Source organism: Bufo bufo, chromosome 11 (assembly GCF_905171765.1).
Source record: "Bufo bufo chromosome 11, aBufBuf1.1, whole genome shotgun sequence".
NCBI lineage: Eukaryota > Metazoa > Chordata > Amphibia > Anura > Bufonidae > Bufo > Bufo bufo.
The window spans coordinates 24958946-24977876 of record NC_053399.1 but is presented as its reverse complement, the minus strand read 5'-3'; the positions used below and the strand labels follow the sequence as shown (position 1 = coordinate 24977876).

The 18931-nt window shown below is 45.1% G+C and overlaps 1 protein-coding gene across 4 annotated transcripts in view; it reads left to right on the top strand.

The window, feature by feature from the left end:
- The window catches only part of AKT1 (AKT serine/threonine kinase 1), a 109870-nt gene that overhangs the window by 67420 nt on the left and 23519 nt on the right, over positions 1 to 18931 (top strand). For all 4 annotated transcript variants that reach the window (XR_005774938.1, XM_040412784.1, XM_040412783.1 and 1 more), the window contains 6 exons: positions 1473 to 1584; positions 9446 to 9593; positions 13469 to 13600; positions 14888 to 14953; positions 16538 to 16606; positions 17701 to 17826. Coding sequence is in view for 3 of the 4 variants with exons in the window: in XM_040412784.1 (XP_040268718.1) it covers positions 1473 to 1584; positions 9446 to 9593; positions 13469 to 13600; positions 14888 to 14953; positions 16538 to 16606; positions 17701 to 17826 (653 nt within the window). In the remaining variant the exon portion in view is untranslated. The remainder of the gene's footprint in view (positions 1 to 1472; positions 1585 to 9445; positions 9594 to 13468; positions 13601 to 14887; positions 14954 to 16537; positions 16607 to 17700; positions 17827 to 18931) is intronic.

Sequence of the window (18931 nt, the reverse complement as noted above, 5' to 3'; positions counted from 1 at the left end):
GTGCCACAATATGGTATTGCTGGCCCTGCCTTCAATCAATTTAGACCCAACTACAAAACGGGGCCACTTTTAGTATTTTTTCCAGGGCCACTTTAAGTTCCCAGTCCATCCCTGATTGCAGAGAACTACTATTTGTGCAGTGCTCAAATATATGAACCTACATTTTAAAAGGGATGTCCACTGCAACCTATTTTTATTATTCTACTAACTGTTTCCTTTTTTTTTGTCTACAGCTCCAATGTTCAACTAGGTGTCTCTGTGACTACAGACTACAAACAAACCCTATGTCGTCTGATCTTGCAGTCATACTCCTTATCATATGCCCGCTACTTCATGGCAACTTAAAGAACCAGTTCTACCAAGAAGTCGTGGACAGATGAGTGTATGACTGCAAGATCCAACAACACAGGCTTTATTTGTAGTCTGTTGTTATGGAGACACGTGGGACTGCATTGGAAGCAGTAAAAAAAAAAAGCGGTAGATTTTAGGGTTAGGGTTGGGCTCCCTTCGTTTGGCACCCACTAGTTTAGTATTGATAGGACATGGTACAAATGTCCTACTCTAAATCCTCTGAACAGTCATCAGTATCTGATCGGTGGGGGTCCCACATCCAATAGCCCCTGGATATCAGCTATTTAAGGAGGCTGCGGCCTTCTCGTAGCTTACCTTAGGCCGGTGACGTCAAGTTCATCGGTCACGTGGCCTAGGCGCAGCTCAGTCCCATTTAAATGAATAGGGCTGAGCTACGATGCCAAGCACCGCTGCTATCCAATGTATGGTGTTATGCTTGGTAAGCTGAGAGAAGGCCGTGGCGCTCACAGGCCAGTGAGCGCCGCAGCTTCCTCAAACAGCTGATCGGTTGGGCTCCTGATTGTCAGACCCCCACTGATCAGATACTGTTGAGGATAAATAATCGGTATAAAAAATTCTGAAACCCCCTTTAAAGGGAGTCAGTCTATCAGCAGTTTTGACCCTGTGAAACTGCTGACAGCACTAGATGGGGCCAGGGTGAGGTAGGTAATCCTACTTTCATTACAATTTTTATTTTTGAGAGGACTGATAAACTGATGCTTTATTCCACTGTGCGTCACTCCTGCAAGTGCCCAGGAGGCGGTCCCTCACTGTCAAGTGCCCTCCACTCTCTGCAGTTTGGATGCCACAGCTGTCACTCAGAGCAGAGGGGAGGGCATTTCACCGTGAGGGACTGCCTTCAGGGTACTTGCAGGATCGGCGTTCAGTTTCAGTCTTTCCGATTTACACATTTAATGAAAATAAATGTTATTATTTTTTATATGAAGTCTTAGTTTTCTGATGTCTAATCCGTGCACAGGAAACCGACGGCATCTTTGAGGGTGCAATTTTTTTGCAGCGGATTACTCCAGTGTATTTGCTAGGTATAATCAAGACAAATGATTGTTTGAAGAAGCTCAGGAACCATTTTTTTCTACTCTCCCTCTTCTCTCATGTGATAGAATGTCAACTGATGAAGACAGAACGACCAAAACCAAACACATTCATCATCCGATGCCTCCAGTGGACCACCGTTATAGAGAGGACGTTTCACGTTGATTCTCCCGAGGAGAGGTATGTTGTTTTTTTAGTTATATATTGCACACGATGGCAAAAAAATACTGTCGTTTCAGGGCATCATACAGAGGCTTTTAAGATGCCCATCCAGCTGGCAGGCCTTCTCAAAAGGGTTACTGGACCTAAACTCCAATATTTGTAGAACTGTGACACACTGCAATATAATCGATGGTCTGGGTTAGTTGTGCGGATAATGCAAGCTTCGCTAATGGTCTAGGGTTGAGCGTTTATAAGGGTTTTCTGAGATTTAAATACTGATGACCTATCCTCTGGCCAGCTGGATAGGTCATATCAGCTGTCTGGGTGTTGGTGTTGGACTCCCACCGATCAGATACTGATGACCTATCCAGCTTCCTTGATGATCAAGCGTTGGAGAGTGGTTAATGCTAGCTTCTCTGATGGTCCAAGCTAGTGGAGACGTTACTGCCAGCTTAGCTGATGTTCTAGGGTGGTGGAGAGGTTAATGTCAGGTTCACTGATGGTCTAGGGCAGGCATGGCCAACCTGAGGCTCTCCAGCTGTTGTAAAACTATAACTCCCACCATGCCCTGCTGTGGGCTGATGGCTGTAGACAGTCTAAGCATGCTGGGAGTTGTAGTTTTGCAACAGCTGGAAGGCCTCAGGTTAGCCATCCCTGGTCTAGGGTAGTAGGGAGGTTTTTTGTCAGTTTCCCTGGTAGCCTAGAGTATTGGTGAGGTTAATGCCAGCTTCTCTGTGATGGACTAGGGTTTGAGAGGTTAATGACAGTTTTCCTGATAGTCTACGGTTGAAGAGAGGTTCTTACCAGTTTCCCAGATGGTCTAGGGTAGTAGTTAACTGTGGCTTCCTTGATAGTTTAGAGTACTGGAACGGTTAATGGCAGCTTTCCTGATGGTCTAGGGTTGACAATAGGTTAATGCCAGCTGCTCTGTGGTTTACAGTTGTGGAGATGTTTATGTTGACTTTCCCGATGGTCTAGGGTAGTGGAGATGTTTATGCTGGCTTTCATGATGGTCTAGGGTAGTGGAGAGCTTCATGTTGGCTTCCCTGATGCTCCAGTGTAGTGAAGAGGTTAATGTCAGATTCCTTGATGGTCTCAGGTAACCGAGAGAGTAATATTAGCTTTCCTGATGGTCTAGGGTAGTAGGGAGTTGTTGTTTTTTTGTCAATTTCCCTGGTAACCTAGACTATTGGTGAAGTTAATGCCAGCTTCTCTGTAATGGTCTAGGGTAGTGGAGATCTTCATGCTGGTTTCCCTAATGGTTTAGGGTAGAGGAGAGGTTTATGGTGGCTTCCCTGATGTTCTAGTGTTGTGGAGAGGTTAATACCTGATTTTCTGGTGGTCTAGTGTTCTTACAGGGGTTGTCTTGACAAGAACATTCCTATCTAAATTGCAGACAGCCCTGCAGATTGCTGAAAGTACAGCCACATAATCTGCACCTAGTCATACGTTTTCCCTGCTGTGAACAAGCAATGTAATTTTGAATGGTTGTCATTCACATAATGCTGCTGTTTGCAGTGGCTTTCTGTCCTGGTTACTGGAGTGGGTTGGTGGTGGTGGTGGGGAATCTGAGTTGAAGGCCCACCTCTGACATTGATATGCCCTAGCATAAGTACAGCCTACACGGTCTTGTCCGATAGGGGGGTTGAAGTGGCCTGCCGACCGGGTGGTACCCTTGCCAATGCACCTGTATGATGTCTGACGCCTCTTCTGCAAAACTCCCATGGAGATGAGGCTTTGGGCTTCTCGCACATCTGCCAGTTTTGAAAATCGATGGAGACATTTACATAGATACTGTAGGTGTATATGTTGTTAGGCTTTATTTTTGTAGACCATATTTTTGGGTTTAGTGGCCATTTTTAACCCAAGAAGTCTAACGTTGGTGTAATCTCCGAGAAGCAGATGAGCTCTCAGCTCTGCATGAGGCAGACATTAAAGGTGCGGGTGGTAGAGGGGAGGAGGGGGGTGAAACAAACAAAACTGTGACTTCATAGCGGCCCTTTTGAAGACCTGTTTGGGAGTGTGATGATTCTTTTGGCTCTGAAGTTTCGCTGCCTGTGTAAATTAAGCAGGAGAACGCCATCTGATCGTGGAGCAGCGGCTATAAATGAATCGCTGCCGCCGAGGAAGAAGCAACCTTTTCATGTTAGGAGCCACATTTACTATCTAGATATTTTTGCTCGTCACTTCATCTAGACAAGTATAATTCAATAGTCTAAGCAAGCTTTACTTGATCTTGTGAATTGTTTTTCTCTTTGGTTCAAACTTTTATAGATTAATTTAAAAATACTGATCACAAATAATACCAAGTACAATTACACTTATATGTGGTAATTCATATGAACTTTTACAAACATACTAAAATTACACTCTTTTATATAAATCATAAGCATCAGTTATTGAACTGTCCCTTTAAACTGTGAGCCAGCCAACTTGGTATTATTTGTGATCAGTAAATTTTGCTGCAGGGTGAGCAGTGGGCCAAGCTCCGGTGTGGCCGGTGAGCATCCTCTATAATATACATACCTTAATTAAAAAATACTATTTTTTTTAAATTAGTTTAATTACATTTTCGGAAGCCTAATCCCACCAAATTGGCTAAAGAAAGACTAGGGGAGTTTTAAACTTCTACAGTTCATCTTTGGAGTGAGAAAGGTTAGTGGCAGCTTCCCTGGTGGTCTAGGGTATTAGAGGGGTAAAGGGGTTATTCAGGTCCTTAGAATAGGCCATCAATATTAGATTGGTGGGGGTCCAACTCTCAGCACCCCGAACAGGAGGGTACATGGTGTACGGGCGAACACTGCGGACTCTTCGTTGTTCACATTGTTCCATACACCTGCATGTCATACTGTTTGTAGCGATTGCACTGGGTGTTGCCCGGTTCACTGGAATGGAAGAAAACTGCAATACCTCGAGCAGCCACTGAAAGAAGTATTGAGAAATGTAAACAGGCCACAACGCTCGCCTCTTAAAATAGCTAATCGGCAGGGGGTACCGAGAGTCAGACCCCCCCCCCCCCCCCCCCCCCCAGTGATCTAATAATCTTAAGGCTAGCTAGATCGAATAATAATCTTAAGGCTAGCCTTCACTTTTGAAAACCTGGATAACTAATTTAATGCCAGCTTTAATGGATTTAAATATCTATCTAAAGGCTGGGAGTGCTTTAAAATAAAGTAATATATACTCACCCGATATACTGCAGCCGATCCGTTCCCAATCAGTATTCATTTATTTCCAGGCAGCGGTTACGTGGCACTTATAGTGGACCCTCCCCCTTTACTGATGTGTCTGTTTTAGTGACTACTTGCAGTAACTATTCTTATAACTCTATTATTCCTGGTAGAAGTTTAGGAATAAAGGTCCATATGAGTGTTAGCAGTTGGGGTTGTGTCCATGCACAGTCTGACAGTATCCAATCAATACTTTCAGCTTGGACACATCCCCAACTGGTAACACCCAGATGACCTTTATGGTGGACTGCTGGCAGTTCATTCATAGACTTGTGCTGTTACTCTATTATTCCTGCTACAACATACTCATAAGAATAGATGCTCTAGAACTGTTATTACACGAGGGTTTCAAGTAGTTGCTAAAACAGTCATGTCCTTTTTAAGGACTTGACTTCACCAATCATATATTCATGTATCTGTGACATGACATTATGATTTCTTTGTGTTTCCTTTTTAAAGGTGTTGTCCAGAATTAGGAATAATTCTTTATATATTTTTTTTCCTCATGTCGACTGATGGACTGTGTCTGGCATTTCAGCTTATCCACTATTCAAATGCATAAGGCTTAAAGGGGTACTTTTAAGAATGTTTATCTAAGGAAAGGCCATCAATACTTTATCGAAGGGAGTCCAACACCCCGCACCTCCACCGATAAAGTTGTAGCTCCAGTGTCAGAACTCCACAGCTCCCTCCATTGTGTGGTGGACGCAGCTGGTTACCATTCACTTCAATGGGAGCCACACTGCCGTAACCAGCTCCGTCCACTACACAGTGAATGGAGTGGTGTAGTTCCACTAATCGGCAGGGGTTCAGGCGGTCAGACCCCCACCAATCAGATGCTGATGGCCTATCCTGAGGATAGGCCATCAATATACAAACCCCTTTAGAACAAGACATGAACAGCCGTGGTGCCATTTCTTGGTTAAAAAAAAAAATGACCTTGACATCCACTTTAAGTCATACATGATTGGGGCTCTGGGTTCTGCTGCTGCAAATTCTATAGTTCCTTGTAGTAGCCCTACATGGTACTCTACAGCAGTGGTCTCCAACATGTGGCACTCCAAATGTTTTACCAGGGATGTCAAACGCGTGGCCCTCCGGCTGTTGCAAATTTACACCTCCCAGCATGCCCTGATAGCTGTAGGCTCTCTGAGCATAATGGGCTTTGAAGTTTTGCAACGGCTGGAGGGCCACGGGCTTGACATCCCTGTGTTATACTATGACTCCCTCAATGCTACATGGTGATACCATATGCAGTCCAAAGTCATTGTCCGTAGTCCAGTGCTGTGACCTATCCTTGAGAATGTTCTAATATTAAGGATTTTGAAACTGAAATAAGTAGATGTGCGCGGAGGATGCGGCACGTCCAGCTGTTGATCTAGAAATACAACTTTGTTATGGGTGTAGGAAATAAGCATGGCCAAAATAGCAGTGAATCTTCTGCAGACGCTTCAGATGGACCATACGTTGATGTGCTACATCCGGATCTGTCAGTGCAAATTACAATTTTTCCGATGTAGCGGCACTTCACGTGTTGACCACTTGTCCCAGAAATGTCTTATTTTATAGCTTTTGACTCCTTCACTCTTCCAATTTACTGCCAAGATTTTCATTCAACTCGAGGGAAAAGTGGAGATAAGTAATGACCGTGGCAGTTCCCTTTTCCTTCGGTTTTCTGATTCCCACCTAGCACAGTCATTTCAATGTTCTTATCGAGCTCTGACAGTACAATTTGGTTTGTCTTGGGAAGATGATACAATTCTGGCTGCCTGCAACCACCACTTGGGGGAGCTTATTGAACACTTACTTAACTGGGTGAGCAAAGGCTTTCCTTTAAAGAGCACCTTCAGTAGTACACTGCCTGTCCAAAAACAAAAGTCTCCACCTGGATGTAACTAAGCAAATGGGTATGAGCCTACTATTGGATAATTACTGCATGGGCGATTATCATTCAGCTGGCAACAAGTTATTTAACCCCAACTGGTGCAATGAGTTGCTTGTCATCTCTTAAACAACCATGTCGAAAGACACATCTCGTGGTCGTGGAAAAGATGTTAGTCTGTTTGAGAAAGGTCAGATCATTGGCATGCATCAAGCAGAGAAAACATCTAAGGAGATTGCAGAAACTACTAAAATTGGGTTAAGAACTGTCCAACGCATTATTAAAAACTGGAAGGATAGTGGGGACCCGTCGTATTCGAGGAAGAAATGTGGCCAGAAAAAAATCCTGAATGATCGTGATCGGCGATCACTTAAACGTTTGGTGAAATCAAATCGAAGAAAAACAACAGTAGAACTCAGGGCTATGTTTAATAGTGAAAGTAAGAGCATTTCCACACGCACAATGCGAAGGGAACTCAAGGGATTGGGACTGAACAGCTGAGTAGCCGTAAGAATACCACTAATCAGTGAGGCAAACCAGAAAAAAAGGCTTCAATTTGCTGGGGAGCATAAAGATTGGTCTCTGGAGCAATGGATGAAGGTGATGTGGTCTGATGAGTCCAGATTTACCCTGTTCCAGACTGATGGGCGCATCAGGGTAAGAAGAGAGGCAGATGAAGTGATGCCCCCATCATGCCTAGTGCCTACGGTACAAGCCTGTGGGGGCAGTGCTATGACCTGGGGTTTCTGCAGTTGGTCAGGTCTAGGTTCAGCAACAGTACGTGCTCCAAGAATGAGGTCAGCGACTACCTGAACATACTGAATGACCAGGTTATTCCATCAATGGATTTGTTCTTCCCTGATGGCACGGGCATATTCCAAGATGACAATGCCAGGATTCATCGGGCTCAAATTGTGAAGGAGTGGTCCAGGGAGCAGGAGACATTATTTTCACACATGGATTGGCCACCACAGAGTCCAGACCTTAACCCCATTGAGAATCTTTTTTTTTTTTTTTTTTTGGACAGGCAGTGTATCAACCCTATTAAAACAGGTACTGATTTCCACAAGACAGGTATCCATTTCACCAGCAGGATCAGCCCTATCAGGTGATATGTCTAACATGATAGGGTTGAGACTGCTGATAGGTGCCTGCCCTTTAAAGGGATATTCAGGGAGGTGAAAATGTTTATTTTAAAAGGGCCACAATGAGATTAAAAAAAGAAAAGAAAAGCATTACGGTCCTTAGCAGTCCCCTAAAGTTGCTTTGGTCTCCACTGCTTCCTGGTCCGGGCTCCACACATGAAATGAACACTCAGCCAGGCACTGGCCGCAGCGACGGCTATATAAAGTACAGAGCCGTGCCTGGTAAACAAAAGAGTGTTGTGGCCCCCTCAAACAGCTGCAGAGAACCAGATCTCCTACACCAGGGGTAGGCAACCTCCGGCACTCCAGCTGTTGTGAAACTACAACTCCCAGCATGCGTATTTGCTCTGTTCTTCTCAGAACTCCCATAGAAATGAATGGAGCATGCTGGGAATTGTAGTTTCACAACAGCTGGAGTGCCGAAGGTTGCTGACCCCTGTCCTACACCATTAGGATGGACCATGAACCCTGTAAGGCCTCTTTCACACGAGCGAGTTTTCCATCGGGGTGCGACGTGTAAAGCAAACGCATAGCCTCCGGACGACTGAATCCTGACCGATTCATTTTAATGGGTCAGGATTCAACATGAGCGTTATATTTTGCGCATCATTTTTGCATTCGGGAAAAATCGCAGCATGTTCTATTTTCTACGTTTTGCACGCAGTCTTGGCTCCATAGGAGTCAATGGGTCTTGCGCAAAAAACGGATTGCATCTAGATGCAATGCCTTATTTCACAGATGGTTGCTAGGAGATACGCATGAAAAAAGCATCAAAAACTGATTGCACCTGTGGGGAAAAAAAACTGAAACGCTGAACGCTTTCACAGACAAAACTGACTGAACTTCCATGCAAAACCATCCTGAACAGATCCTGACACAATCCGTATCATTCGTGTGAAAGAGGCCTAAGTGCAACAGGATCTGTATAAATGAGTCTTCAGTAAGCTCCCCCTAGTGGTGGATGCAGGCAGCCAGAATTTTATGACTTAAAGGGGTTGTGTCATCCAGGACTTTTATGGCCTATTGCTAGGATATGCCATCAAAGTCAGATAGGTGCAGGTCCCACTTCTGAGACCTGCACTTAACTCCAGAACAGGGGTGTGCGCGGTGTGTTCTCCATTAATTTCTATGGGAACGCTGGAGATAGCCGAGCCAGCACTTGGCTATTTCCAGCAGTCCTATAGAAATGGAGAGCACACCGCACATGCTCGACTGCTTTCCTCTCACTTTGGGGGCTCGTTCTGGAGATAGGTGCGGGTCCCAGAGGTGGGACCCGCACCTATCTGACCTTGATGGCATGTCCTAGCTATATGTCGCCGTTATCTCAGGTGAGACAACCCCATTGTGCCTGTCGAAGGGTTCTAGGGGTACTGGATACTTCCACCTCCAAACATTACAAAATTAATCTGAGAATTCATTTTTGATCCAAATCTAAACCTAAATGATGGCTGCTGTATAATCTTCGGTTCTGGATTCTCCTGAAATGACTATCCCGGCGGGGTATTGTGTAGACCTGAGATTTCAAGTGTCTGACACATGGCCGGCTTTACCTTCAGCTCCAGGTTGTGGTTGACTAGCCATCACGACAGCTGAAATTTATATGTATTTTGTCCTTTTTCCAGAGAAGAATGGATAAAAGCCATCCAGGCAGTAGCCGACAGCCTTAAGAAGCAGGAGGAGGAGATGATGGATTTTAGGTCTGGCTCCCCGAGTGATAATTCCGGTGCAGAGGAAATGGAAGTCACTTTTTCGAAACCAAAACATAAAGTAGTAAGTTAACCCCATCCTATGTGTGCATGTGTAAATGAGAGCTTGTGTGTGTATACTACCCTCTATGGAACCAGTACATGCATGCTCTGCCAAGTCTCTCTAGCAAGCTGCACCTTCTGTCCTCAGGAGAGCCCATCCTGGAGTCCCTCTTTGAATCGGTTGTTCTTAAAGGGGTTGTATCATCTCAGACATTGGGGGCACATCGCTAGGACCCATACCTGTCTTTAGAATGGAGCCCACAAAGTGAAGGAGGGGGCACCGCCTTCCAATCATTTCTATGGGAGTGCGGAAAATAACAGAGTGGCTCGCTCGGCTATTTTGGGCAGTCCCATTGAAATGAGTGGGAAGCACTCTGCGCAAGCGCGGTCACCTCTCCATTCACTTCTATGGGGCTGACGGAAATAGCCGAGCCAGCCCTCGGCTATTTTCGGCACTCCCATAGAAATGAATGAAGAGAGTCTGCGCATACGCGGTATGCCCTCCTTCACTTTACGGGTCCTACACCTATCAGACATTGGGGGCATATCCTAGCAGTATGTCTGATTCGAGGCAATCCCTTTAAGCGGCAATACCAAGTGCAGTCTTGAAAATAAGTGCTACTGTTTTTTGGAGAAAACAAGAGGATTTTCTTAATTTTTTATTTTTGTCTAGAAAACCTATTTAAAGCGCTATTCCCATCTGGGACATCGGTGGCATATCGCTAGGATATGCCATCGATGTCAGACCTCTGGGACCCGGTCCTATCTCCAGAATAGGGCCCCGGAAGTGAAGCATGCGCAGTGTGCTCTCCATTCCTCACTATGGGAATCCTGAAAATACCCGAGCGAGTGCACTCAGCTGTTTTCAGAAGTCCCATGGCATTGAACAGCGCATGTGTGGCTGCTCTGTTCACTTCCGTGGAGATGGGAGCGGGTCCCAGAAGTGGGATCCTATCTGACATTGATGCCATATCCTATCAATATGCCATCAGTGTTGGAGATGGGCCAACCCCTTTAAGGGTACAGAACCCAGGGACCATACGCTGTGAATTTTTCACTGCAGAATTGCAGGCGTAAAAACTGCAAAGTAGATGAGTTTTAACAGACCGTCATTTTATGCTGTGAAATCTGCATGTACGATAACTCAAACAGATTCTTTGCAGCAAAATATGTCCCACGTCAATGTACTCTTACAAATTCATGAAGGGGCAGAATCCATTAAAGGAGGTTTTTCCAGCTTTAGGATTTTATGATGTGACATTCAGAAGGTCACATTGTCGGGGGGGATGCCTATGGAACTCTAGATAAAGGGGGGTTATCCCACAATTTTAAAGCTTTTCTTTTTTTTTACTGCCATATCTGGAGGACTTTCTTCCCTTTCTGTGGGTGGGCAGCGGCTCATCAAGCACCTACATCTCCCAGCATGTGTTGCGATCTGCTCTTGTTAACCCCTTCCTCATCTGCATAGGAAATAATCCCTCACATATAGCCTAGGAGATATATATAGTATGTAATGCCGCCACAGTTTCCTTCTCCGCTGTCTAGAGAGAGATATAGCTATATACTTCCATGAATTTAGAAGAAAGGACAAATGAATGGAAGGTGTCTGAGCCACTTTAAGATTACCACATCAGCATTGAGAGGAGGGGCGGGGCGCGGCGCAGGGAAACTACTGAGCATGTCTGTCCACCTCTGAATGCAGGAGAAGGTGGACTCAAAGGATAAACAACAAGAGATAAAAATGTAATGTACATAAAAAAAACTAACAAATGTTTTTGTTGCATGTATATTGCAATAATACTTCATATGCAATGCCCAGTAGGGTTGCACCGGGTATCGAATTATCGATACCCAATCTATACTCGGTTCGATACTGGGATTTGCTATTTACCGATACTAGGCTGTTCTGCTGCGGAGCCTAGTATAACTGAGAGACCATGGCACGCGCCACTTTCGGCGCGCACCATGTTATCCTGAGCCAGCACAGTGGAGAAGGAAGGAGTCCCTCCCTCCCCACTGTGTGCGGCTGCTGCTGCCACCAATGAGGACAGAGAGGAGTAGTAGGGAAGGGAATGTGGCCACTGTGCCACCAATAAATATAGTTTATGCCTGAATACAAACGTAGGCTGCGGGTGCCGGCCATATCACATACTCGGCACCCGGCCCCCATCCGCCGACACCCACAGACTACGTTTGTATTCAGGCATAAACTGTATTCATTGGTGGTGCAGTGGCCACAATGCCTCCCCTCCTACTCCCCCTCTTCTCAGTATTATATTCATTGCGGGCCCCCTCCCCCCCAGTATTATAGTCATTGGTGGCACAGTGCCCCTCTCCAACCCCCCCCCCCCCCCCCACAAAATATTATAGTCATTGGTGGTCCCAGGGTCCCCCCTCCTCATCCATTGGTGGGGCTCCGATCGGTTACCATGGCAGCCAGGATGCTACTGAAGCTCTGGCTGCCATGGTAAGCTCCCTGCTGCCGTGTGCACAAAGCATAGGGCAGCAAGGACAGTGTAAAGTCCTATTCACCCTAATAGAGCTCTGTTAGGGTGAATAGGACAAGGGTTCTAGCCCCTAAGGGGACTAATAATAAATAAAAAGTAAAAAAACTAAGTTTAAACCCCCCCCCCCAATATTAAAATTTTAAATCGCCCTTTCCTAATTTTACATATAAAAACATAAACACAATAAAAAAATATGACATATCGCCATATCTGAAAAAGTCAGAATGATTAAAATATTTTAAAAAATCTACTATGCGGTGAGCGCCGTAACAGATTTTTTTTTTTAAAAACACACAATTTACCATTTTTTGGTCACCTTGTCGCCCTCAAAAAAATAGGGTAGGACTGTTCTATTATGGGCCGGACGTTCCAAAAAATACGTGATGCACAAGGCTTTTTTTTTTTCATCAAAATTTTGGTACCCTAATGCCCAGTAATACTTTTCATGAGTTAACCCCTTAATGTTCTGATGAAAGGGTCCTGGGTACTCATTCAGTTAGGGTCTGCATAACTGCCAACAGTCCTTAAACAGATGGAAAGGGGGTGAGGCTGACCGCAAAGGGGCAGGAAAGGAGCAGGGTTTGTGCAGCTTATCCCCAAAGTGGGTGTTTTTGGGGATTTCTTTGTTATGGAGGTGGTTCCAGGATCGGTCCCTAAATGTCCCACCTATGTGTCTGCTGAATGTCCCATACTTTCAATCACAGGTTTCCAGGACTCCCAGTTGTTTCAGTAGTGATGGGACCTATGTAGTCCACAGCAGGCGAGACATATTCATTTAAGGTCGCTTTACATGGGCTGATTATCGGGAGCGAATGTCGTTATGAACGCTCGTCCCTGATAATTTCCCTGATCATCCGATGATTGATCAAACACTTGTTTGTTGGGTGAACAGTGATCTGCTGCCCAGAAACAATCAATCTGTATGAGGACGAGCGATACAGTGGAAGTGATTGCAGCATGTAAATACTGTTCTCACCTCCTCTAATGAGTAGGCAATTACTGGGAACAAACAGTTCATTCCCGATAATTGCCTGTACAGCTGGCCCATGTAAAAAAAATTCCCTTATTAATAGAGAGTCATTCTTAGAGAAGGGGAGCTGAAGCCCCTGGATAAAAGTAATTCATCAGCAATATTATAAGTTAGAAAATGTAAGCATATCTAGTTCTTTATTACTTTAGCCTTAGTTATATATTCCAGGGACCTCCTTTTAATATGGGGGGGGGGGGGGGGAAATACTTGTATGAAATACTTATTTTCACACTCTTTGAAATGGTAAACCCGCAGCGGTAAATGAATTTGGTTTGCGGCTTAGTTCAGAAATACGAACCCAAGGGAACTCATTGTGTTCTTCTTTCTTTTTTTCTTTTTTTCTTTTTTTTATATCCACAGACAATGAATGAATTTGAATATCTGAAGCTCCTGGGGAAGGGGACCTTTGGAAAAGTCATTTTAGTCAAAGAAAAAGCAACGGGAAGATATTACGCCATGAAAATTTTAAAAAAAGAAGTAATAGTTGCAAAGGTGAGTCCAGAGGATTCTGATGGACCTTTTTGGGATTATTCGACATGTGACAACCATACCTATATCCAAAATTTACATGACTTAAGGGGGTTTTCTATGCTCCTGATATTGATGACCTACTCTCAAAATAAGTCATTAATATATGATCGGTGGGGGTTCAAAACACCAGACCCCCGCTGTTCCCTGCAGCATATGGCGCTGGAACTTGCGGTTTGAATAGAACAGGAAGCACAGCTCCGTTCACAGTGTAGTGGCCGTGCTGGGTTACTGCACTTCGGCTTACATTCCCTTTTGTGGGAGCTGAGCTGCAGTTCCCCAGCATGGCCACTACAGTTTGAACGGCACTGTGTTTCCGGTTTCATTCAAAAGATAGTTCCATTGCCAGAGGCTGCAAGGAACAGCTAATCAGTGGGAGTGCGGGGTCTTGGACCCTCACAGATTGGATATTAATGTATTCTCCTGAGGATAGATCATCATATCATGAGCCCAGAAAACCCCCTTTAAACTCCACATATTTGTTGTCCAGCATTAGTAAAACATGGCTGCTTTCTTCCAAAAGCAGCACCACCCCTGCCATGGATGGCAGCTCGCCTGAAGTAAATGGAGCCGAGCTGCATTACCACGTGCAACCTGTGGACAGTGGTGTCGCTGTTTAAGAAGTCGGCCACGTTTTTGTTATCCCTTTTTTATTTTTTTTACAAAGCTTGTCTTAAAGCGACAACATCCTGCTTGTGGCTGGGATCACACGGCTTTAAAGGGATTTTCCAAAATTTGAATGGTGGGTTGTCTAGGGACAAGCCTATTTTATTATAATGGGTCCCTGACAACTAGCTCTGCAAAACTGGCACCCAAAGATTAGTTGGACTAGGCGGATAAACCTGGCAGACTCTTCATGGGCACGGTGTTGCCTATTGATGACCATCTGTGCAATTGACAAAAGTATTGCACCGAGTAACTCTCGCCAATAGATTGGGGCACCAAAAGGGGGGGGGGGATCCTCCTCTGTTCTCAGAAAATTTTAAAAGGGCATTGGAAAAGGGATTGTTGAAAACTTTAACCTATTGTGTGAGTGACCACTGCGATCCACACTGATCACAATAGCGATCAGTTGTGTTTTTAAAAACATAGCGCCACTCTCATCCATCTGCTGTAACTGGTATTGCAGTTCATCCCTATTCACTTGAATGGAGCTGAACTGCAGTACCAGACAATGCAGCTAGGTGAGAGGGGCGCTGTGTCTGATACAATGACTGAAAATGGTTTTCTCTTAATATTTTCATTAATCAGGATGAAGTAGCACATACACTGACCGAAAACCGCGTCTTACAGAATTCTAGGCATCCTTTCCTAACTGTAAGTATTTAATTGCAAGTAACACACATGATATACGGTAACCTACCTGTCTGCATCGCTGTACCCGCGTCGGAGAAAGGAAAGGAAGCGGCGGCCCCTGATCAAGCGGAACTGAAAAAGGCCTTCGGCTTGTTGTCCCTGATTGGCGACTTATTGCCGTTGGGCTTGATCCAAGGAAGCCTCTTCTTCCAAATTTGTGCAGTGTAGGCAGCTGCTTGTCTGCGCAGGCAGTTCTTTCAATGCACATATCCCTGGGTAAATGATGAGGAGAAGAATCTATTCCCCTTCGGGCTCATGCACACGACCGAATGCCCTCCGAGACATACGGTCCGTGAGCAGGCCATATGTCCTGGAGCGGCATACATCGCGCGCACGGGAGCGCACAGCATCATAGGTTACTATGATACTGTGCGCATCGGGCCCACCGCGGGGCTATTGTCCTGCACTCATAAGATCATATGAATGCTGGACAATAGCCCCGCGGGCCCGATGCGCACAGCATCATAGTAACCTACGATGCTGTGCGCTCCCGTGCGCGCGATGTATGCCGCTCTGGGACATATGGCCTGCTCACGGACCGAATGTCTCGGAGGGCAGACTGTCATGTGCATGAGCCCTTAAATGGATTATCAGGGAAAAATACTGATCACCTATCCAAAGGATAGCTCACCAATATCAGGTCGGAGGGGGTCCGAGTCTCGACAGCCCTGCCGATCAGCTTTTTAAAGAAGCTGCAGCGCTCACTGGAGCTCCTGTGAGAGCAGGGGCCTTCCGGCCGCTTACCAAGCACAGCACTGTACATCATATAGCCGCTTTGCTTGGTATTGCAGCTCAGCCCTATGTCTAACAGCTGATTGGCGGGGGTCCGACAACCGGGACCCCTGCCAATCTGATGACCTATCCTGAGGATAGGTCATCAATATTAATCCCAGATAATCCCTTTAAAGGGGTTGGGCACTCAATATCAGAGAAGAGGCCATCAATATCTGATTAGTGGGGGTCCAATGCCCTGCATCCCAGCTGCTGATCAGCTGTTTCGGAGCAGCTCCGGCTATGGCAGCGCTGCTCCTATTGAAGTGGTCATCCACCATGCAGTGGTCTGCAGTTCTCTGAAGTAGCTGATTGGTGGGGGTGCAGGGTGCCGGACCGCCACTGACCTAATATTGATGGTCTACTCTGTGGATAGATGCTACAACTTGATGAAGAGGACGTTCAGATGTCTGGTTGGGATTTGCCTGGGAAGAGGACCCATATCGCTGGTTGTAATGGTCCTCAATAAGAGTCAAGACATTTTTAGTACTTTTGGAGTTTGGTGGTTTTCCTACACGTGAGCAACAGAGACCGTTAACAGGGAGAAAATTGGCCGAAAAATAGCCATGGAAACAGTGAGGTGCCCCCGTGGGAAATAATGGTGTGACCATGGTGGGATTTGTCACATAAGATTTTCCTGTTTAAAATTTCAGTTTGGAGAAAACTGTGTTTTATACAACAAAGTTGCAGGAAGGTGCAGCAAATGATTAGACTGAAATATTTGTCCTTATGAGATCATAACGTTACAAAATGTTGTGTTCTTCATCTTTTCAGGCGTTAAAATATTCCTTCCAGACACATGATCGCTTATGTTTTGTAATGGAATATGCAAATGGAGGGGAGGTAAGTGTTCATTTCTGAAGTAGCTTTTAGGAATGTTTGTATAGGCTATGTGCAATCTTTAGTGTGCGTTCTGTTTCCGTATGTCCGCGTTTACGTTCCGCAAAGAAATAGAACATGTCTTAGTATCGTCCGCATTACAGACAAGGATAGTACTGTTCTATTAGGGGCCAGCTGTTCCGTTCTGCAAAATACGGAATGCACACGGACGTCATCAGTATTATTTGCGGACTGCAAAATACATACCGTCGTGTGCATGAACACTAAAGCAGAGAGCCCGCTAGTCTGCAAAGGCACTGCAAGTGAAAGCTGTAGAAGAAAAACTGCTGAAAATTCTTAATAAAAACCAACTGAAAAGATGATTTTTAGCCCAAAATAAGTATAATGCAATAATAAAAAATTTCCAATTGTCCCAAATAGCCTCAAAGGTATCCATAGCCTTTAAACTGGTGACTCTGCCCACCTATTATCGGGCTATATATGGGTACTATGAAGGCAAAACCTGCTAATGCTTTAGGGTCCATATAAGCACCGAGCCTCAGTCCAGGCTGATCCATCCTCATTCGGTTGAGTGGGTCTACATATGGTCCACAGTGCAACCTGAGCAAAACGGGAGGTTAAACGGTTTGGCAGGTTTAGTAAGACAATTTTCATCTACCCTGTTAGTGGATTCTGAGTGGAGAAATCCCTTTTATCAGCCAGAAGAGAAGGTGCTGCATATATCGTCTCTTGCTCTGGAGGACCTGGCAAATCAGACATTGCATAGACAGCCAGTGTAATTCCTTATTTCCCCAGTGGTGGCACTGCAGGAAATTCAACACTCGCTGGTTCTCCAAAGATCTTGTGATCAGTTTATCAAAAAAGGTTTCTGAAATATAGAAGCCCTTTAAACCAGGGTCAAAGAGACACATTTGTGCCTACAGATCTGCAGTGTCCGAATGGGGAGGGTTCCGCTGGCATGAATCAGAAGGCTCATATTGAATTTGCTATGAAGGCCCCATCCCCTTTGCTGTCCGTTCATGAAATTGGGGGTGAATAGAGGTGTTCAAATTCTTATTTGCCCCTAAAATCTAATTGCATGCTTCTTATATTTTCAGCTGTTCTTCCACCTATCGAGAGAACGTATATTTTCTGAAGACCGAGCGCGGTTTTATGGAGCAGAGATCGTCTCAGCGTTAGATTATCTTCACTCGGAGAAAAACGTAGTTTACAGAGATTTAAAGGTATATCCGCCATGTACACGTCAGGAATGCTTTTAAAAGGGTTGTCTAAGATTAGAAAAGCTTGTCTAAGATTCTTCCACAAATGGCGCCATCCCTGTCCATGGGTTGAGTCTGATATTGCAGCTTCATTGAAGAAGATTTAGGCTAAGCTGCAATTTTGCACGACCTGTGGACAGGAGTGATGCTGTTTTTGGAAGGAAGCGGCCATGTCTTTCTAATCCTGGACAACCCTTTCAAACTTGCAGTAATGGACTCGACTTATGGCAACAATGGCAGTCAAAGATCAGCCATTCTTCCCTCCTTCAGGAGAAGGTTGCTTTGGCAAAACAATACTGGACCCTGTTGTCCAATTGGAGGTGCCTGGGGTTGGTCCATGATTGGGGCTCTATTTTTATTTATTTTTTTACTTTGGCCCCCCTCTTCTGTATGCACAGTTGGACCTATTGGATGCCCATTCGTGGACCAGCCCGAAAAGAAAAATGGCTTCCACTGGTCCTTGATGTGGAATACATGCTCAGACATGACAGTACAATTACTAGCCCAGGACGATTAGATCTTGGCCGTTTGGGATGTGTCTCCATGTGCTTCAGTGCAAAGGCAACAAGTCCATTCAGCACATAACCAATGACGTTGCCCATGTGAAGTGTTCATAGAGAGGAGGGCCTAGTAATTGTTTTGAGGGCCTAAAAAATGTCAGAGTACATCATAGTTTTGGGCCCCCTACACCCATCTATCACATAGAAATTCCTGCACCGTGCTAGACAAAGAAAACAAAAAAGAGGCTGCTACGATACAACATAATTTCACTAATGGGGGTCCTACCTCTGTGACCCTCACCAATCTTGATTTTGAAGGCAAAAAAAAAGGAGGATAGGACCCCCTGCACCTGCATGCAAGTAAATGGGGCTGTCCTGTATTTTTCTGCAAAGTAGGTGGAGGGGAGCAGCACCATTCGGGGACCATATGAAAAGGTTACTGTCCACGTAAAGAACCATAAGTGATATCCTAGCGATATGCCACAACTTCTTCGGAAAAACTCTTAAAAAGGAAGAGGACCGCTTTATATATGCATGGTATATGAAGCTGCATCCTAACGGTCAAGGTT